Source organism: Coturnix japonica, chromosome 3 (assembly GCF_054131305.1).
Source record: "Coturnix japonica strain WE chromosome 3, WE-NBRP24, whole genome shotgun sequence".
Taxonomy (NCBI): Eukaryota; Metazoa; Chordata; class Aves; order Galliformes; family Phasianidae; genus Coturnix; species Coturnix japonica.
Window position 1 is genome coordinate 27,048,490 of NC_140665.1, and position 22,438 is coordinate 27,070,927.

The window sequence follows — 22,438 nt, forward strand, 5'->3', positions numbered from 1 at the left end:
TAACCTTTGTGTGCCTGTGTCTTACAACTGATGATAATATTCTGCTGAAGCTTTGTTATGATATTGTTTGGGATTTGCTCTTTTCCTGTATTTCATTAGTTGTTCTCGCTCTTAAGATAGAATTTTGCACCTTTGCCCAAAGAAGTTGATATGTACTCACTGTAAAAGCAGCAGAATGATGGAAGAATGTAATATTCACCTTCATAATGCTTAACTGTAATGTTTAAATATGCTGTGTAGTGATTTTAATTGTGTGGAGATAACTAAAACATCTATATCCATACAGATATGAAATGAAGGAGGAACACTGCTAACATATCCCTCCTGAATAGTACTTTGACTGTTAACAGATTATTCATTCTTATATTCTTCTATTTAATTAATATTAAGAGTCTTGTCCTTTAGCACCCATGAATGTGGTGTCATCTGGGGATATGAGTATTTTCTTCGTGAGGCCCTATGGTCCTTTTCCAATACTCTTCTGCTGCAGTGGATGTCATACATTGGTTATGAAGGTCTTTCACTTTGAAAGTTAGTAGTGGTTTAAAAATATTCTGTACTGTTACTGTTTCTGTTAGATCAAAACCTCACTATTTAAGTACCTTATCTCCATTGCAGGCTGAAGCAAAATATTTTTGCTGTTTCTTGGTTAAACTAAATCAACTAAGCTTCTTGAGCCTCTGACGAACTACATTTTTGGGGGCTCAGTGCACTAGTATAACCACTTTCTGAACCTCATCCAATTTGGGTTACAGACAAGAGCTAGATGCTGGATACTATTGTAGTAAGTGTCTTGCTGATGCCGTGAACAGGAATAATCCATCTTGCAAGTACAGCTTGATTGTGCTTCCGTATATGGATGTTAAGTGTGCAGTCGAACTGTAGCAGTGGCCATGAGCAGTCTTCTCTCAAGCAATCGACATATTGTCCACCTATCACCACTATTTCCCAACTAAAACAGGTCACTTAGTACAATATCTAAACATTTCTTGCACAGTTCCAGGGATGGTGACTCCATTACCTCCCTGGGCAGCCCATTGCAGTGCCTGACCACTCTTTCGGAGAATAAATTTTTCCTTATGTTGAACTTGAACCTTCCCAGCTTAACTTGAGGCCATTCCCTCTTGTCCTATCGCTGGTGACACAGGAGAAGAGGCCAGCCTCCACCTCACCACAGCCTCCCTTCAGGTAGCTATGAAGGTCTCTCCTGAGTCTTCTCCAGGTTAAACAATCCCAGCTCCCTTGGCTGCCACCCATAAAGTTTGTGCTCCAGACCTCTCACTGGTTTTGTTGCCCTTCTCTGGGCACACTCCAGGGTGTTGATACCTTACTTGTATTGGGGGGCCCCAAACTGAACACAGTACTGGAGGTGAAGCCTCACCAGGACTGAGGGGAACAGGGAGCAATCACTTCCCTGCTACTGCTGGCACTATTTCTGATCCCAGCCAGGATGTCATTGATCTGCTTGGCCACTTAGGCACACAGCTGGCTCTTGTTTAGGCAAGCATCATCCAGTGCCCCAAGTCCATTTCTTCCATGCAGTCTTCCAGCCACTCTGCCCCAAGCCTGAAGTGTTGCCTGGGGCTGTGGCCAAAGTACAGGACCTGACACTTGGTCTTGTTGAACTTAATGATCTTAATACAAGATTGCACCTGATTTTGTCCCCTTCTGAAGTTTGGATTCCACAGGGGTCTGCAGGCTCCGCTCACAGTATTAAAGTTTTCAGCATTCAGCTGCTAGTGTTATTATTTGCATGAACACATATATTGCATCTAGTGGATGGATTGCTAGCTGTACGGAGCTAATTCAAAATACATCTCAAAGTTTCTGAAAACATTTAAAGCAAAAAGATAAATTTAGTATAGTACATAATAAATAAATTCAATGATTTGGGCACTTAAAAAAGGTAAAACATGTTTGTGAAAGATAGTGTTAAGAGCCATGCCAGCAGCAAGTGGTGAGTTGTGTAGTTACTGAATCTGTCTTTTACCCTGAGCTTGACCTAATTCTGCTGAATTCCCATGGTTTGTGCAGGTATGTATTCTCTAGGTACAGGAACAGTAGCTGTGCTTACACTGTGTAGAACAAAACCATACCAGGGCTATCGGTTGTCTTGCCTAAGGGCACAAGATGATGCCAGGTGGAGTGAAGAGGAAATATTTCCTTCCTGTGAGCCATTACATAATTGCGTATATTAGGTATATTGGGTTTTTCCCCTACATATAGTCTGGTATTTATTATGTAAGCCATTGTCATAGGAGCATGACAGACTGAAAAAGCATTCAGGTTTCTGTGTTCTGCCAGTTCCTTTTTATTTTGTTTTTAATGCTATCCACAATAAAATGATATTCAATGTATGCTTCACCTTGTTAGTATTGTAACATATTGCTTTTAACACTGTCCTGCCAACTTCGTGACACAGATCTGACTGCAGGTGAGAAAAATTGGTAATCCTCTCATCTCCTTGTCGGGAATCAAAGTTGAGCCAAATGAAATGTTTTGTGTTCCAGTGTTTTCTTTTAGTGCTGGACATACAAAGAAAGCGAAATTGCTGCCTGCCAGGATCTTAATAGAGTGGAACTGATTCTTAACATTTATGAGATGCCAATAAAACAGAAGTTGTTCTTTTTCATCTTGCAGCTTACTCTTCACCAAAGTAAAACTGGAATGGATGCATAAAGGACCTGAGGAGGCTCTGGTGACATGCAAACATATGTTGCAGATGTGGCAGATGGCTTATAGTGTTTTACAGCACAGGTAGGCTTTCTCCGCTGTCCAACAGGTTCAGATTTCACAATGGGAATGTAGTTATCTTCTCTAATTGTCCAGATACTTATATTACTGTGCAAAAAGGGTAACAAATAATACCATTAAAACAAGAAACAGAAGTAGATTTTTAGCCATGATTTAGGAAAAGAAAAAAACAACAAAAAAACAAACAAAAAAAAAAACCACAAAAAAGCATTTGAACAGTGCTGAAAAGGGTCATAGGTATGTTCTCTTTCTGTCATCTGCTTCCCCTCCAGGAAAGATAATAGTTTAGAAAGTGTGAAGGTTAACAGCTTGGATTTTCTTCCTTCCCTCTTCCCCTGGTTACTGTCATAGTCATGGTACCAGTGTACAGCCCTTCCCCCCTTGGAAGTGTTATCCCAACACTATACTTACCTCTCACCTGTAATGTTTGCAGAGGTTGTGTTTGATGGAAAATACAACATGCTTGACAGCAACAGTCTTGGCAGCCAGTCCATGAAAAAGTTTTATTGTCCCCCTGCTTGTGAGTAAATTTGCACAGGCTTTATAAACACCAGAATGGTGGTACAGAATGATGCATGTCTAGGTACAAGTTGTCCTTAAGGGATTCTTAGTAATTCCGTGTTGGTTTAGCTAATGAGCAGCAGACCACACACTAAAGATATCTAAACAGCACTAAAAGTAGTCTCTTACAGGCTGGAATCATTGATTTCCATAGGCTGTAGTGTCTTTAGCTGATGATTCAATCTTGTATTTCTCACATGAATAATCTTCACACTCATGAGTCCTCCCTGTGTAGGTGAACAAATCCACGCTGAACAGATAGAACTGGATGTGACTTACTGTTGTGAAGTGGGGGTGCAGCCTTGAGACTGAAGGGACTGAGCTGGAGAACAGACAAATACTTGAAGCATTTGGATTGCATTTGGATCTCAAGCTGTGCTTTGGCTGTTACGTTTAAAAAACCAAGATGTGACAGCTTTAGGGGCTTTTGATAAGCTTTAGCCATAGAAGCTTAGACAAAACAAATTGCTCTGCTTTTGCTTTTAGGACCTCTAATGTGTATTTCATTGCTATTCCCAGTGGTATTTTTTGCCTTTCTCAAAAAAAAAAAAAAAAAAAAAAAAAAAAAGCTTCAGAAAGCATTTTGTTTTAGGAAATAGTGCTTGAAAAGTAGCAGAAATTAACTTGGTGCCTGCAGTTTTTGACTGGATTTAGTGCTGCAGGAAGTACCTTTTTAATGCAAATTGCAGCACTATCAACTAACAAATATTTAAAATATTCTGGGTTGGGCTTTCAAAGGAACTGAAGGGGAATTCTTATCAGTGGGATTGGAGGCAGACATTTTTTAGGGCCTCTTGGAAAAGAAAAGCCTGTTTTTATATGAGGTTGAGAGCTGTTACACTCAAAACTCTTTCCTAGTTCAATCAGCAGCTAATCGCCCACACAGTTAAATTGCACGTTAGTTACATTTGGTTGTATTGTCTGGCCCTGGTTTCTCAGTTGCACAATCTTACTATAACTTTGTTAGACTACAGAGTCTTTTAGGGCCCAGTACTTGCTCCCCTGGCAGGTATTTATGTGCCATGCTAAGTGCCCTTCATCTTCTTCCTGATAAACCGAACTAGTGGTTCCCCTGCAGTCTTTCAGTCAAGCATTTCCTTCACTAATTTTTGTGACCATTTTATCCACTGCCCCAACTACCTTTATAAAACATGGGTGCTTCCAGTGCCATCTGGGGAAGGCAAATCGTCTGGCTACTGTGCCTTCTTTGGTACTTGGGAAGGCTCTCTTGCTTGAAGGCCTGGCACTGCAGCTTTCAAAAATATTGTTCACTTGCAGCACTTCAGCTGCAAGCTGAAGAAGAAGCTGGAAGCTGTTCTTTTGCCAAATGCAGTCCTCTTGCCACTGAATGTTAGCTGAGGTTGCATTGTCGAGACTTCTCTAAAGGCTTCTCTCCTATTGTCAGATTTCTTGCCTGTTTTTTCTATAGTAATCTAATGCCTAAACCAGTGTTCGGCCATGTGCCTAAACGCTGACCTCATGGTGACTGCTACAGCAAAGCATCGTGCTAGTAATATTATAAAGCAAAGCTGGCAGGTTTGCATGTACCTCTGCTGTTCCACCATCATGGTAGAGCCAAGGCAGTGACACTTGTGTCAGTGATGGCTGAGCAAGGCAGAGGTGCTGGACTAAGTATTGAATTTTCCCCTCTATCTTTCACCACATAATAATTTCAAAAGGGATATCAGTGTGGAAACCAGTATGTAAAACAGGCCTAGTCAAGGCCAGATTTAGATGAGCAGTCAGTGGCCAAGATTTCATGGTCCACTAACAAAAACTGTAATGTTTGATCCCTAAGCACTAGTAAGAGGGTAATTAGCTATTATAAATATGATTACTAGTATGACAAATGACAGTAAGTGGCTTTCAGTCCTGGACTGCTCATTGGCAAGGGCAAGACTTGGTTTATCTTTTGCTATTTAAAACCAAATCCCAGTCCCAAGGTAATTCTTCTGCTGGATTAATACAAGTTCAAGGGAATCGTATGCAGTCTGTACCTTAGGACTAATTAAAGTGGAAGATTGGGCATCCACAGCAATCATGATTCTGTGACAGCTCCTTTCCTGGAAGGAATATTATCCAAAAGCTGAGCTGCAGGCTTGGAAGTGTGCAAGAAAAAATAGCCAGGGCAGTCACTTTTCCTTTTGATGTTTTGTCTGTTGATGGTGAGAGGAGATATCATCACCATCCATCTGATCCTAGAGGGTGGCAGTCCTTTGGTGACAGGAAGGCTCAGGAGATCAACACTAAGTGATTATCATTAGATACAGGGTTATTATTATTTTGGAGTTCTCCTTTTGAAGATCTGCCTTGTAAGGACAGAAGTCTAGAAAGAGAAGGAGACCAAATAGTCTTCCCTTCATAAAGTGGTACTGTGTGGTAGCTTTTATCTTCCCTCTCTATTGAAACAGAACAAAAGTGGGAAGAGATAATCTTGAAATAAAGGAATTTGGAAGGTGGTTGGTCTGTTTCAAAAGGACTAACGCAGCACACTCACAAATCCCATCTTTCTAGAGAAAAAGCCAGGGGGCAGTGGTTCTCCTGAATGGGGGGCATTGGTAGTTGGCCTCCTGGTCTGGCTTTTTAGTTGGCAACATGTTGCTCATCCAGTTGTTGGCAAAGATTGCAGCAGTCAAATAAACTGATAGCAGCTCACAGACTGGAGCCCTTGCTGGGCACAGTTTCTCAGTGCCCAAATTTCTGCTCAGTTGATGGGTAGGTGGTGTTAGGACAACACGTTCAAGAAACACCTGAAGTTTTCAGTTCCAGAACACAGTTAGGTGAGATTATTGCCTGCTTTGTCTCCCTACTGAAAGGTGGCCAGATAACAGTTTTCTTTCTTTGCAGTGGCTCTGAGAAAGGAAGTAGTGTGGCCGAAACACCAGTGATCAAAAAGCATAATGGACTTCATCTCACGCTCCCGGATGCTCATGATAATGATTCTGGTGAGAAAATGATTTGTTCTTTCTCGTCTTAAATACATTAACTTTCTACTCATGTGCATGTAGAGAAACACTTGGGGAAAAAAAGAGAGAGAGAAAAAAAAAAGCTTACTTTTAAAAACATTGTATTTTAAATAAGTCTCATGATTTCAGGCTAGGGAATTAGTGATTGTCTGAGAACTGGTAAAACAGGGAGATTGTGGAGTCTCCTTCTATGGAGATATTCAAGACCCATCTGGACACCTATCCATGCAACCTGTTGCGAGGCATCTGCTTTAGTAGGGAAGTTAGACTCAGTGAGGTCTCTTCCATTCCCTGCCATTCTGTGATTCTGTGTGTTTAACCCCCATTTATACTCATCAGTGGTTAAGAAGCATTACAAGGTTAGGTCTTGAGCATGCAAACACTCAAGCATCAAAATGTTATTCAGTGTGTCTGCTCCTACTTTTGTTCACAATGTTGAGCCCTGAGGGTTTGTATTTATGACATTGTAATCTTCCTGGTTCTATACACATATATTTATGTAAATCTTAATCTGTTTATTCCCTTTCCCTTGTAATATCCTTTGCCGCGACATGTTTCTATATTTTGTGTAAGACTGTTTTCTTATTGTATGTGTGAGTCAGTATTTTGTAGTTCTTTAGATTGCTGAAGGAGAAAAGACCAAATTCAACACAGATGGATGAAGAGAGTTTATCTAATGAATAAGGAATGAATAAGTGCTGCTTGGCATATTAGAAGTGATGGAAAAGGGAGCAAATGCGAATGTTTCCTGGTGGTTGGTACAAAATCATTTGAGACAGTAATCACTTGAAGGTCACTGTGGAGATTTTCAGAAGTATCCCTTATGATCCCTGATGCTGGGCAGCCAAATCAGCCTTCGTTCCCTGGGTTATCTCCTCCACAGTACTGTTCTGGAGGCAGCTGGGCACATGCCCCATTTGGGGGCCCTCTTGGAGGAAGCAGGAGGTGAGACAGCAGAGCGCTGCTCCAGCCGCTCTCCCCTTGTGCCTCCCAGTGCTGCAGCAGGAGGGAGGGAGGAGGCCTGGTGCTGGCGTCAGCCTGCAGCAGGCTCCAGTTTCCAGCATGCAGCCTCCAGGGAGCGTGCAGCAGCATCGCCGCAATGCACAGTGCTCTGTGATCCCACCCTGACTGAAGGGAGATTAGTGCAGCTGGGTCTGACACTGGCTTTCCCCCCCTCGGTTAGGCCACAGTGAGATTATTTGCTGTGCTAGAATTTTAGGTTTCCTGCCAGGAAGATTAATTCCTCTTTATTTTCTTCATCTCCTCCTAACTGAAGCAGCATTCCTAAGTAAATTCACTGGTATCAGTCAGCTGTCTTGCTATTTCATTCTTTCTGTGATTTAGTCTTATCTAATAATGTTCTTGCCTCAAGTGATTTAGGCAGGGGAATTCTGTGTTTCTTATAAGCCCAGTAAATCTATGGAGGTGCATTTCTATTCTCATAGCAGTTTTTTTTATAAGTGTAAAATATTAAACTTAGTCCTTGGTTTTATAACAGCGCTGTAGCAAAATTATTTAGGTATGTTTTCATATGGTTTCTATGTGGAGCACATCATGACAAAGTATTTTTTTAATCATTTCTTTCAAGAAACGTGTAGAGGGCTTTGTTGTAAAATGCGAGGTTTATATTCTGTCTGGTGGAGCTGTTAAAAAGAGAATGAAAGTGCACTAAAATAACAAATTGAGGTGCTGTCTTCTTATGCCAACATTTGCATGTATTTTCAGGCTTGACATTAAAGTTCCGTGAGACAGGTTTTATGGTTTTTTTTTAGCCTATAAAGTTCTACACTCCTTTAGGAAGAGGCATTTTGTGTGAGAGCTGTCACTGCTTCTGGCTCTGGCAGCTTTCCTTGCTGCCCTCAGCCCACCCCAGGGTCTCTGGTGCATGCATCTGTGGGTCAGGTCTGTGGCTAGATGCCCTTTGTCTATAAAGGCCAAAGCAGAAAAGTCCTGCCCTTAAAGGGTTTATTGGAGCCTTCTTGTGAGGGACTGTGCAGAGGCAGGGAGGAATAGCAGTAGCAAATGTGTGGGTTTGGGCTGGGACGGAGCCTTTCCTTTTACATGTGTGCTGAGAGCAAGGAACGTATCTGTCAGAGACTGAGCAGGGCTGGGGACAGATCAGCTGACCACTGCCTGGTGGGGCTTGCTTCCTTGTTTAGGCTGGAATGGAAATGAAAATAAACCTCAAAGGACTGCAACACAAAAAGGAAGCCCAAGTTACTTAGCAATTTACAGCAGAGGCTCTTTGCATATAACTGCCAAAGACAGTAAATTGCTAAGTAACTCAAGTTCCCTTTTTAAGACCTTGCAGGCTGAAGCACACACAGCAGTGGACAAAGATCAGTGTCACATTGTGGGCTTTCTGCCTCCAGCAGCTACCTGCCTGGCTGGCAAGGAGAAGAGCAGCTGGCCTGTGCTTCTTCAAGTTCCTCATAGTGATGTTCTTTAAAGCCTTCTTTGTGAGGGAAGGATGCTTCATTAGACCTGAAATGGCTGTTCAGCCCTGCAGCAACACATGAACCTGTCCAAAATGCAGAGAGTTCCCTCACAGTGACATCATCCCCGTGCACTGACTTGCAAGGAAAAGAGGATTTCCCCAAACGGATGTGAATAGGCACAGCCCATCTGCCCACTCACTGCAGTCAGAACAGCATTACAGCGTTAGGTATAGGTGCTGCACAGCTCCAGAAAGCCTCTCTGAAAGAGGACAGCCTTGGCAGAGGAATGTAATGCTGAATGTTGCTTTTAAAGCACACCACCGTGATCAGGAGTGCTAATACAAAAATCTGCTTATGCTGACTACCAAGTCCACAAAGCCCATGCAGCACGTTTGAGTTTGACCATGTGAGTCTGCCCTGACTTTGAAGTACTCCTAAACAGCATCAATAATTGTTCACATGGCAATTTTCATGTTGCTTCTCTGCTGTACAGAAGCTGCCTGTGCTCTGGGAGGCTGGAGATAAGTGCCTGTTTTCTCTGCATTAAACAGCCTCATTCTGCCTGGGAGTTTCTGGGAGCCCTTTTGCAGTGAAATTTCTCCTAAACGGAGGGAGAGAGATGAGCAGGAGTGGGCAGGGCAAAGGGAGGAATTCCATACAGTGACACAGGCAGAAGATTGATCTGTTAAATAAACCGTTACATGTAATAAATTCTCCATACAGTATGGAATGGCTTTTACTGTACCATTGAAGCCATAATTACTGCATTACTGCACTGTCATCTCTTGGAACATTAGGTCAGGAATGTCTTTGAAAATGCGCAGGAATGTTAAAAATGCATTTAGGAGGAGCACATCTGCATTTTGCAAGGGAGCTGTGGGAGGTGCCTGTGCTGAGCACTGGTGTGCTGTTTTGAAGTTCTGCTGCTGGAAATGAGTGGCGTTAGTTAGCAGTGAGATAACAGGACAAGCATTTCCCATGGCAGTTTCAGGCTCTGGGTTGCAGTTGTGGCCTCTCCCTGGAGAGAACGCTCTCAGAGGCTTCGGCTTATATAAAATCTGTGGGCAGTGTTCTGCTCAGGCTTCACAGCCTTTGCAGAGGAACATGAGGTGCACAGAGGCCTGCTGACACCATGGCCTCCACAGGTGATGCTCAGCTGTCAAGATGTGCTTTAGGTTCAGCCCTTACCAGCTGGAAAACCATGCCAGTCCTCTTAAAAAGACTGCTTAATATATATATATACCATGAAAGGCTTTTGCCCATCTCTCCCTTCCCATGCTCAGAACTATCCCGGCTTTTCTGAATACCTGCTACTGTGCTCTTTGGAGGGCTACTGTGAGAGAAATGGGATTGTAGCTCCAGGATCTTGTCATCTACAAGATCAGCCTAAGTGCTTCAGTCACAACAGCTCTCTAGAGAAAGAGCTTATCAACCTTAAAATCACATTAAACCTGTATATACTAAAATATTTAGTTCTCAAAGCTTTAGAAAGCCATCTCTGAAGCCTCAGTTCATAGTTCCATGCTTTGTGACTGTCCTCTTGTTAGTCCTTCAAAAGGACTGCACACCGTACTTGAGAACATGGTCTCTGTCTGTACCTTCTTTCTGGAATCACCTTTTGATGTGATGTTTTGTTCCCCGAGCTGTGGGTACTGAATCCTTTATTCTTACGTAAATGTTACAGCACATACTAAAGGTTAATATAGTCGAAGCACTGCACTCTCTGCTCCCCAAGGTTAAATGAAAAACCACGCTGTCTCTAAACCAATAGGACAATATTGATGTCACTTGAAATCTGTGTTCTTTGAATGCTGCTGACCTACTCTGTAATTCTGTACTAGCATTTTGCATTAGTGAGCCACGTTTTGCAGTTGTATAGCGACAGCGTGCTTACAAAACAGGTTGCTAATAAATATTCTTAGGAAATAACTTGGTGATAGAATTCGACTTTCCAAATGAGCAAAATACAGTTGCTTCCTCAATGAAAGCTGATAAACAGACTTTCATAAAATTACTGTCTCTTGATTCACTTGCTTGGGGTGCAGCCCGTGGGTAATACAGTCTTTTTTCAATAAAAATAACCTTTTATAGGGCATATATCTCCAGTTCAGAATTCGATGTAACTCTTACTACACTAAACTGATGCTTTGGAGAAGACAATCAGATCTGCCCAGCTAATAAGCCAAATATCCCAAAGTATAAAATGCACTGCTGTTCTTGTATGTTTGGTCCATAGGATCACAGCGAGCCTCTTCCCTTGCTGCATCAAGAATGGAACAAGCCATATCTGAAATAACAATGCGGAGCAGCACAATGAAGCAAGGACCTATGCAGCTGTGGACAACTCTTGAACAGATCTGGCTACAAGCTGGTAAGTTTTGGTATTTATGGACAACCTGGAATTCCTTTGCTTTTCAGTGGTGAATAAGATGATGTGTATTAAAGGAATAGTTGAAATCAGGGCTGTTTCAACACCTTAAACCAACAGTAAATCTGCCCATCTATCTCACTTGGTTTTTGAAATACTGCTTGGTTAAATGTGAACAAACAAAATGTTGGAATAATGTGATTTTTCAGCTCACCTCTGTTTTTCCATCACATGGAAAACTTCAACTAAAATATGTTTCTAAATGAGGAGAGGAAGCAGTTCTTCATTAAGAAATGTCATTTAATAGTAGCAATTAGTTTCATTTTGCTGAAAATGATTGGGCAAACAACCCATTAAATAATATTTAGGCTGACAGCATTGCAGTTTTTCCTGAGTTTTAAGTGAAAATTATTAAAGAAGAAAAAGTCCTCCACTCATTCTCAGCTGCTTGAATCTCCCAAGGACTTGAAAGATATGCACATAACTTTGAAACAGACATACTGTAGCAAAGCTTGGATAGGGAAAGGAGAATATTGAGAAGGAACTGTATCCTGTGGTGACATCCAAAGTCATGAAGGGGTTTTATACAGGGCCCTTGGTGAGGAGGAGAGTTGCATGGCACTTCTACCATTTGCACTTCAGGACTGGTAAAAGGAATTCTGACCCTGCAGTTTTGCTTTTAAAAAACACAGTTTTTCTTCTGCAACTGGGCCCCAGCATTGTGTGCCTGAAATAACATTTGAGTGCTGTGATTACTTCTTACATGTCTCTTCTACCACTCGCAACAAGAGAAAAGCAGAGCACACCAGAACATTGCTGATAATTTACCATTATGTATGCAGGCGAACTTGTCAAATTCTCATTTACCTTATCTGCAATGGACAATTCTCACATAAAAACCTGGTAGTCTCACGCTACTTCTCAGCAAATACGTTTATAGCTGTTTGTATGGGGCCATTTTCTACCAATTAGACCTGAGTTCTGGTATAAAATATGTGACATTCTGTTTGTTACAATTTGACTAACTATTAAGAAAAAAAGAACTTACCTAAAAAAAGGATAATTACATCATCCTTTTAAGTTAATCACATGTTCGTTTGTTTGCTTTGGATTTCACTGTTGTACTGTGGTCCTCAAAATCGCTAGCAGGGTTTTCTTTTATTCCATTTATGCTTCTGATTTAAGGCTGAAGAGGAGGCTGGTGGGGTTGGAAAAACAAAAGAGTTTATTGTGACGAGAAGTCAGGTGTCTGTTGTCCATCATCATCCTGCAGATAGCTGGAGGCACAATTATTATTTCTGCTGCTGTGTGAAAAGACAAAAGTAATAAAGACCTAGTGCTTGCTGTGACCTTGCTGTGAATTGCTACAATCACTTCTCAGTGTGCCTTCCTTAGAGATGTTAATTCTCTTGGACAGAAATTATAAGCTGTGGCTTTCCTGTCCTATTGGTTTATTTTAAACTTTGTTTTTCTTGTTTAATTTAACTGGACTTGAAGTAGGATCGATGTTCTGACAGTATATATTGTGACTGTTTGTGATTTCATTACTAAGGCCAGTTATTGTTATGGATGCAGCTTAGTGGTCTTGGTGGGTTTAGTAACTTGAATAGCCCAAAAAAGTATCACTGGCCCTCTGTGTCAAAATCTCTCCCATCAGAAAGGAGGGGAAGACAGGAATAGTTACAAGGTAAAAACTTCCAAAATAGAAATATTTTGTAAACAACAGCTAAGGTCATCACATGCTCTTGTGCTGCAGCTCACCACAAAATTAACAGCTGTGGAAAGCAACAAGCAATTAGCATAACCTTCTGATGCCTGCATCTGGAGTCACTTCATATTTATGAAAGAGCCACATCAGTGTGCTTAGATTTCTATCACGTTTAGCTGGGATTTGTCCTTTTTCAGTCAATGACTCATCTTATGACTCCAGGCAAGTTGCCTAGCTTTTTTATACCTCAGTTTCCTATCTGTAAATGGAGGGAAATGTTTGTTTGCCTTTGGGAAAAGACTTGCATGTTGCTGTTTTTACTATTATTAACACTTTAACCTTTCTAGTGTTAATCATAAATCTCTAGATAAAATCATTACCCTCATACTATAGTAAATTAATAACAAAGCATCTATCTTTCTCAGACACAAGGAGGATGCAGCTGGTCATGTCTGTGTGCGGGTGTGGTATGGATGCAGAGCACTAGGCTGTGAACCTGTCGGTCTGGGTTCCATCAGAGCCATTCCCGGTCCCATATCCCAGGGCATGAAAGCTGATGGATCCAGGCAGAGTTCTCTGGGCCTCCAATGGAGAGAGGTGCGCTAAGCAAACTATCCCACAGCTATGTGAGGCTGTTTTTGCAGCCCTCAGCAGCCAGACCCCACTAAGGAGCTAGTGCACAGCTTATCAGGCATATCACTAGTGTGTGGTAGTCATCAGATGGTGCCAGTATAGGTGAATGGTTGCAGCATCACCAACTGCCCGTAGTTGGCGTAGGAGTTCAGGGCTAGCCTGCCTTTTGCACAAGCATCCTCAGCCTCTTGGAGCAGGAGAGCTTTTATTGGGCTCCTGATGCTTCTCTTAGCACATTCCATTAATTAGTGCACAAGAACAGTTAACAGCTTCTGAAGGCAAGGCTGTCAGTGCTGCCCAAATAATGACTCTTTTTTGTGCTGTGCTAAAAATACTTGTGTATAAAAGGGCATAGACTTGTGGTTTTCATCAGCAGTTTTTATGAGCTTATGAACAGCCACGCAGAAAATAATAAAGCAGCAACTTTGGAAGTGCAACCACAAGGTCTGCATGTGCTGCACCATTGTGGTCACGGCTTTTTGTTTTTCCCTGCAGCAGTCCTTCATGAACTTCATCTTGGCCATTTGGCAAGCTAACTTCTTGTAGCTCCTGGTAAGCAACCAGATTGATGCATCTGTGGTCTCTAAAACAAGTCCTCTTCTTTTTCACACATCCACATAAAACTAAATTGTCACTGTTTATCCTTATGTCTACCCATCTCTTGTAGGACCAGTGGGGAGCGCAATGATCTCATCTGCATCAGGGAACTTAACATGTTTCTTTAGAGGGCTTCCAAACTTTCCTGTCCCCTGCAGGCAGTCACAGTTGTCTTTGGAAGAGTAAGGGGTCTGTTGTCTTCAGAGATCACAGTGGTGGTCTTGGAGGGGCATGCTTTGGGAAATACTACTAGGCATGCTGTTCTCAAGTGTTCTGCAGCAAGGACTGTGATTAATAAGCTTGTCCGGTCCCTTTTAAAAATAACCCCCTCCTGCAGCTTCTTGAAATGTAATGGCTTTTTAAAAGGGGAGAGTCATCTCATTAGGTTTTACATTAACAAGCCTAAACATTATTCTTGGCCTACGTCTGAAAGCAGCCCTGTGTCAGGACCCTGCTTCAAAGAATTACTTAGAGAGGGAGCTCCCAGCAGTTCACAGTTCTGCTGTGGTGCGGCTCCAGGTGAGATGATCTTTATGTGATCCACACGCCCGTTTTTTTCTCTTTTTTCCACTTTTCATGACTGATAGGTTAAATCAGCCTTGAGAAAACTTCCTCGGTGTTGGTAAGGCTCATTAACTCTTATCACTTCTTGGAGCAGAATGAGCTGCAAAGAGAATCCTAGAGATTACTGGTAATAGTAGTACCAAGTTGAACGTCTGAACTAGTAGCTGCTTCTGTCCCTCTTTTCCTTTACGGAAATATGCCGGTACTCCTCCTTTCTGTTTAGAAAATACATTCATGCTGTTTGGCAAAGGAAAATATGTTTGGAATGGTTCAGATTTATGACCAAAACTTTTGTTCCGTGTTTTTACAAGTTTGCTTTTGACCTGGAGAGCAAAGTGAGCTAGTTCTGAAAGTAAATAGTTTTAGTAGCTTTAAACTCCTCTGGTAATGAGTGATTTCTTGCCTGAAGTATGCGTGAGTGTATTTCCAGGCAGTAATAACAGTATACTCTATTTATGTGGAGTATTTTAGAGTGCTGCAAGCCAGTTTAATAAGAGTTCAAATACTCCAGCTCCTGTTGCTATATTATTTTAAGCTTTACTTTTAACTACAATGTCCACTTTGTTTGTCTTTGCCAGTACTTCATATCTGACAATTGAGCTTCTTGACTGGCCCAGTACTTTACCAAATATGGCCACTCACAGCAAAGTAGGTCTGGTAATTTGATCTTAGATTGGCTAAATGCCTGCTAAACACAGTCTGGAAACCTCACCAGGTAGACCTAGAGCTTGTTTCAAGGAGCATTTAAAGAAAAATCACCCTGATAACTGTTCTATGTAGTCGCAGTGGGCTGGAGACGGCTACCTGCTGCCTCACTGACATGCTAGAAGTTTAGAAGAAAGATTCTAATGAACACGCCGCAAACAAGAAATGTGAAGAGAGCCAGTGTAGCAGGGAACAGTGAGCTAATGGAAAAACATCTGTTCCCCTGAGTTATGTACAGCAGGAATATTTTTTTTTCCTTTCACAAAACGCTTGTGATTTATTTATTTTATTCAGCATGGGCCAGTTCTTGGGAAAGAAAGCTGTGTTAGAGGAGGTGAGCCTTGTTCCACGAGAAAATGTCGTAGGAGCCAGTGGGCTGGAATCTGCAGCCCCAACTGGCCCACATCCACAGCCACACGTGAGCAGGGGCAGCACAGGGACAGCAAAGGGAGCAGTTCACCAGCACAGCTTAGGTTTGCACAGCTTGCACATGTGTAATTAAATGTTCTCCCTCCCTAAGCTTTTAGCAATCCTAATCCCCCCTCAAATGATAAGCTCAGATATTAAAGGTGTTTATTAGGTTTGGGGAACATCTTTATTGATGTTGCAGAATAGCTGAGGTCAGATACCCTCCTGCAATGCAGCAGTAGTTGTTGATGCAATTCCATTATTTTACTTTTTCTTGGGTTTTTGTTTTTAGTGTTTTGTTTGTTTGTTTTGTTTTTTAAAGTTCATTGAAATTTTAGAGCTCTCCGTTTACTGCTCAGATTCTTGAGCTCCATAAGCACTGCTGATTTTTTGGCTCTTTACAGTGATACAGGGCAGTGTGAGAAGTTGGAGGCTGGTGAGGTGCAGCATGAGGAAATGTTTTACTGTGAAGCTGTTACTGAGAGAAGTAAAGGTGTACTGCAAAGGTGACTGACCTACAATATTTACTTACTAGGAGGGATTAGGGAGGTAGAAATGGTGAAATGAACTGGTTTGGTCCCCTTTGAAATATTACTGATGCAGTTAATAAGCCAGCAGGGTTCTACTAAGGGTTTTGGTTTAGCAAGCTCTGACCTGATCTCTTAGTGCAGGCTAAAGATGGCCAAATTGCCCACTTCTCTTCAACTCAGTGTCTTCAGGGAGATAGTAGGTCTTCATACACGTTCTGCAGGTTGGCTTTGTTTATTTTTTATCAACAATATTAATTAAAGAAGAAGTCAAAAGCATTCTTGGCTGCTTCTTATCCATACTGGGCATTTTGGATTGCTTCCCCTGTTCCTGAGGCTTCTGGATATTTCTCATTGCTGGAGCAGGATGTGAAGCTTTGCAGACTTGATAATCCATTGGCATGGGTGGTTTTCAAAGCATACGTGGCATTTCTTGAAGTCTGGGCCATGCATATACTCACGTATGTGAACAATCACTTGTTAGGGAAGCAGACAGCAGCTCCTTGTTAAGCATTTTCTGGATCCTTTGCCAGTGGATGGAGAGGAACCTACTGTACTGCCAGCAGCCCCCACAGAATGGCAGAGGGTACCAAATACAAGCAGTTCTCAGCTGCTCAGCACTTTTTGGGCTAGTGACAGAATATGCTCTGTCCTGAAGAAAGCAGCAGGACAGTTATCCATATGAGAGACAGAAGATGGGAATTTATGCTTAACTAGGTTGGAATATGGAGATTTAGAAGTATTTCCTTTGACTATAGTCTGTAATCAGTGTTATAAAAGGGGGTACAGAAAAAGAAAAAAAAGAAAGAAAAGAAAATAAGCCCATTCACAGTATTTTGCCACCCTTCTCAATAGTGGCTTTACTGCCTGAAACATTTTCTGTTTGCTCCCAACATTTTGAGTTTGCTCCCCCAACTCTCCCAGGTGAGTAAGAATAGTTTTGTCACCAGTGAGCACCACCCCCACTTCATGTAGAGGAACCAGGTGTCTTGTGGCAAGGTTTGTTGTATTTCAAATGATATTTTGACTGCACCATTTAGCATAGAGAGTGGCTTGTGATGGTTCTGTGTCTTTTCCAGTAATGCTTGCTCTAATGCTGCATCTGTAATTAAAGAAGCCCATTTGCCATTTCAGCCCCTGGGAGATCTGCAGCTTGGAAATTTAAAGCAGGTCCCTGGGCTCCAGTTAACTATCAGCTTGCTTGCAAGGATGACTTTGAAGAATGTACATCTCTTGCCTCATTCAGAAGAGCTGGTGGTTGAGCTCAGGTGGATGGGAACACGTGGCAGGTTATGTTCTCCTTGTTTCTGTATTGAATGCTTCATCAAATGAAGTGATTACAGTTAAGATACTGCGTGAATCTTCAATCTGATCTGCCTGCAAATTGCTGCATGCACGGTTGTGTCATAATAATAGACGATGACTAAACGTCATCTGACAGCAAGAAAAGACAGAGGGAGAACCCTTTGTCATGGTAATAGCTCTGCATTCACTGATGAAAGAGCTGTCTCAGAGGAGTGGGTCTTTCCAGCTGGCTGTGGGCTGCTGCAATAACAAGTATTAATAGATCCTGCAAGCAGATGGATTCTGTGGAACAAAAAACACCTCTCTACACATCCTTGCAGGCTGTCTCACCTTCTTTGGGTGTGATGGGCTGCTCCCCACTGTGCCATCCTGCTGGTCATCTGGCTGCGTGGTGTTGGCCATGTCACACAGTAGTATTTTTGGGGTAGGTGAGAGCGGATCTGGCTGACACAGAACAGTGATGTGGAACAGTCTGCTCGTGGGAGTAAGTGCTGCATCTTGGATAACACTGAACGTGATTCACGAGGAATGAGATTTTAACTCTTGGGTGTTTCACACTGCAGAAACATGTTTCAAATCTATTTTATTTTGTTAGCTAGAATTACAGTTGTTGCTGCTTCTGTGGTGACAAGTACAATCACTCTTGACACTGCATTGAAATGCTTAGGAAATAGGGAATAAGTCAGTGTTCAAGGTGATGGCAGACAACTCCATTCTTCAGACTGGCGCTGTGATACAGACATATCTAGATTATACTGCCTTGCTGCTCAGATGGACTCCTCAACAGAGCTCTGGCAAGTAATTTATCTTGGAGACAAAAAGAGGAGCCTGACTGCAGGAGGCCCAGCTTTGCCAGTCTCCTGCAAGTGCTCTTGGTCTGTGTATCTGTTACCTGTCCTTGGAGACTTACAGCAAAAATGCTCAAATACTCTCCGACAGTCAGCTGTGCTTAGCTTCTATCATTGCCCCTGACAGAGGAAGTAGTGCATCCAGGATGGTCGTTTTATTGCTTTGTAGCACTGGGAGTAATATTATAAGTAATATAATATATATAAGACAATATGCAAGACCTATGTAAGTATTATAAGTAATACAAGTAAGTGTTTAGTAGTATTTAGTTCAGAATGGTTTGGAAACTTCTATCAAGATGATGTTAAGTAAGAGATAAGAAGAAAGCCTGTATGGATAGCCTTTGAATTCAAAGCTGCAAAGACTGGCAGCACTGAGAACAATGTAATCCAGCAGCTTGAGGTTGATAAACAGCTTCCGTGAAGCAGTGAACCTTTCATGGGGAATCCCAGATCCTATATACCTGTTTTACCCTGAGGAAATGCTGTCAGCTTTGGAGTGGCATCAAATACTCTGTCTCTTAGACAGAACTGCCTTGTGAATGCTGCTTGTTTGGTCAGGTTTTTATGTACAACATGATTAGGTGATACAGGAAGATATCCTGAATAACCAAACAGTCTGGGAGCTGCTAACCCAGGCAAGGCAAAGGCAGGCATTTCAGTACTTCCAGTACTGTTAAGGAAGTTGGATTCATTCAATCCTTGCTTTTTGGCTTTGATTTCTGCCTCTGTTCTTATCCCGTGTTGCGTAAGCATATCTTGTTCATCTGTAAATGAAATGAGTATGCAATAGAAGTTAAAAAAAAATGAGTTTACAGAAAGCACATTTCAGTGCAGGCCTAAACGATTTCCCTTAGTGTTTATTTTTAGCTGGGTGGGTAACCCAGCATGCGGCTTGTAACCCACAAGCACCTCGCTCATTCTTTTTTGATGCAAATTAGTCCTCCCACACCATTAAATCGTTTTTTACTGACTATTGAGCCTGCGAAGAAATGGATTGAACTTTAATATGCTACATTACTGTACCATAAAATACAATTTGTAGATCTTATTCAGATTCTATGTTGCTGCACTTCCTCTAAATAATTGTTATTACCAAAGAAGATTTACAGGCACCGTTGAAAGAAAGAATAAGTGCTCCCTGTTTTCTATGCATTGAATCACAGGCTGTGCATGATTTCACATCTAAACCACCTTGCTCCTCATGCTTTTTTGAAATTAAACAAGTCACATTATACTGTTAGTAGCTAATAGAGATTTTAATACAGCAGTAGCCAGAAGTTCTGCTGCCTTCAAATAATGCCAGGATTTCACCTCTTCCTTTTCGCTTCTAGGGCTGTGCTGCAAACAAAATGTTTCTCTTCAGGCTGTGAATTGTCACTTTGCACATCTCCATCCTCATTATTACCACGTGTGCAGCATCAGCTGCTGTGCAGCTCTTGGCAGGAAAATGCTCTGTTCTTTGGGAAGCGCAAGTTAAAACGCTGTCCTCCCACAAACTATTGAATTAGCTTGTGCACATACTCAGCTTGATAACATGGATGGCCTTCCTTTGTGCTATTAGGTGCATATTAGCTGCACCCTGTTGGAGCCGAAGAAGGGGATGCACACTGAGATCTTATAATGATTAACCAGACAGAAATGTATATGAGTCACTTTTTAAGTACGTTGCTCTTACCAAGGAGCTGTTGTGCTCATGTTGACTGCCTCAGAGAAGGACATTTATCTGAAGTACAACTCTGGGAGGGCTAAGAAATTTTCCAGTCTTTTATCGATGTTGTCTCACCCTGCGCTCAGGAGGAGCACTTCGATCTGTGTGTTGGGCCATGCTGCCACCTCAGTGGACATCATGGTCAGCATGCCAGCAGCAGAGCTAGCTGTGCTCCCAGGCTCATGTCTGATGGGCCAAGGAGGGGCCTCCCCCCTTCAGGCAGGACTTGTGCCGGGATGCTCTCCTGCTTGCCTCTTGCCCAGCAAGCTCTATGTCAGTATGCCAAGTCCCCAGAGTCATCTGGCCTTCCTAGTACTCCAAAACTGGCAGTTTAAGACCTATACAAGAGACCTGATTTTTAAAGCTACTTTACCTCCTCACAGAGACTTTCTGAGAACACTCACTACCTTTAAAAGTAAGGGCATTTGAGGTTGGATCTAAATTCAGAATTGTTTATCTAACTCCGGAGCCTGAACTTGTCATTTCAAATTGAACTCCAGAGCTGTCGATACCTGCTGCAAAACCACATCAGTTAAAAAAGTAAAAGAGGCTTTGAATTTTTCCAATGGTAAGGGATAGAATGCTAACAGGTTACAGACTAAAGAGCAATGGCTGATGTGCAAAGAGAAAATAATTTTATGTAGATGCACAGATATATGCACACCTGTATGTATCTGTCTATAAAAAAACAATTTCCCTTTTCATTTATGTGTTGATGAAAATGGAGTATCATTTCTGAAGCCTTCTGCTAGAATTTAATGCGTGTAAAATCCTGAGTAGCTGTAAAATCTAACAGTGAAATGCATTGAGAAATTTGTTTAACTTGAGAAAAGATGTGATTAGCAAACAAATCAGCAGTCAAGCATCTCAGTGTGCCTTTGTAAGAAAAACGCTAGCATCATTGCTAAGAGATGAGAGAGCAAATTACTGAGCAGCCTCTTCCAAAAGCTCCTTTTTAATTTCTGTAGAATATTTGTGAGGAGGTAAGTCTGTGAATATGCAGTATAACTGGGTCTCTACAAGCATTTTGATTTTAATGCAGACTTTGAAAACTACAGAGACAGCTATTTCATGAAGTAGACAAGTAAGCAGAGGAAAAACACTTCTAAATTTTTTTTTACATATGGAAATACTCTTTTGAGTATGTTACTTAATGTCCAGGTTGGTCAGATGTATCCTATTAGTCTGACATGTTTAAACTACTCAGTAGACAGTAATGGCTTACTCTGTTCTCTTTTTCCACAGATTACTTGGAAACGCTCATGATGGCTCCAAGTGGCCACCAGCCCTGCTTCCTCAGGGCTCAGTTCAGCACATGTTTGCATCCCCTCTGAGGCAGCACACCAGTGTATCACTAAGGCCATCCTCTCTCAGTGCATAAAGAGGTCCATGAAATTCTGTGTAGAGACTTTACAGAAAATCCATTCACTGTCTCCACTTTGTGATAATAGACATTAAACAGTTGTAGTAAGCACTGTGCAGGATGGTGACCTCATGGTTTAATATGTTTAAGGAAGATGATATGCAGTTAATACAAAGAAAGGTGTCTGAATTATTTCAACTAATGCTAGGGTGTTTTTGTGTTATTTTTTTCAGCTGAACTTTTCATGGAACAACAGCATCTCAAAGAAGCAGGCTTTTGTATCCAGGAGGCAGCTAGTCTTTTCCCCACATCTCATGCTGTACTGTACATGCGTGGGAGGCTTGCAGAGATGAAAGGCAATTTGGAGGTGGCTAGGCAATTGTACGATGAGGCGCTCACAGTGAATCCAGATGGAGTTGAAATTATGCACAGCCTGGTGAGTTTGCAGGGGCTCAGCTCCATTATGGTATGTACATTCATGATTAACTGTAATAAGACAGAAGAGGGTTCATGCTTGCTCCGAATGCCATTGTCTTCCTAATCCTTAGAGCAAGTGACTGTTTAAAGAATAAGTGGGGTAGCCTGAACATCTATTTTAAGAGTAGAATGAATGTTTTTAACTAATTAGTACTTGGTCAAAAATAAATACTTCAAATGACAAATGCTGATAGATTTGGAAATTCTCTGCTTTATTGTCCTTACTACTTTTTTCTACTACCTGTTATGCATTTTACATAAGGATTGTATTGATGTTTGGAAGAAGGTTTGAACTAAGTAGCTTTAAAATACAGATATATACGGGGTTTGTAAACCTTGAGCCAGAGTCTTGTGTCTATTCACGTGAAGACAAACTATGAGTTTATGATAAAACTGTTGTCTTAAGTCAAGGCTTAACTCCAATCTTTTATTGGGGCAGTGACTCCCCATTTGATGCTCATGGAGGTTTTTTTTGTAGTATTTCTATATGGCACACTTCTTTTTC

The 22,438-nt window shown here is 41.7% G+C and overlaps 1 protein-coding gene across 7 annotated transcripts in view; it reads left to right on the forward strand.

Annotated features, from left to right (window-relative positions):
* The window catches only part of TTC7A (tetratricopeptide repeat domain 7A), a 162,474-nt gene that overhangs the window by 106,210 nt on the left and 33,826 nt on the right, over window positions 1-22,438 (forward strand). For 4 of the 7 annotated variants that reach the window (XR_014944632.1, XM_015857449.3, XM_015857442.3 and 1 more), the window contains 4 exons: window positions 2,641-2,757; window positions 6,163-6,260; window positions 10,956-11,090; window positions 21,690-21,892. Coding sequence is in view for 5 of the 7 variants with exons in the window: in XM_015857449.3 (XP_015712935.1) it covers window positions 2,641-2,757; window positions 6,163-6,260; window positions 10,956-11,090; window positions 21,690-21,892 (553 nt within the window). In the remaining 2 variants the exon portion in view is untranslated. Of the gene's footprint in view, window positions 1-2,640; window positions 2,758-6,162; window positions 6,261-10,955; window positions 11,091-21,689; window positions 21,893-22,438 lie in introns of those variants that run through there. The other 3 variants (XM_015857451.3, XM_085543125.1, XR_014944631.1) reach the window with 3 other exon arrangements.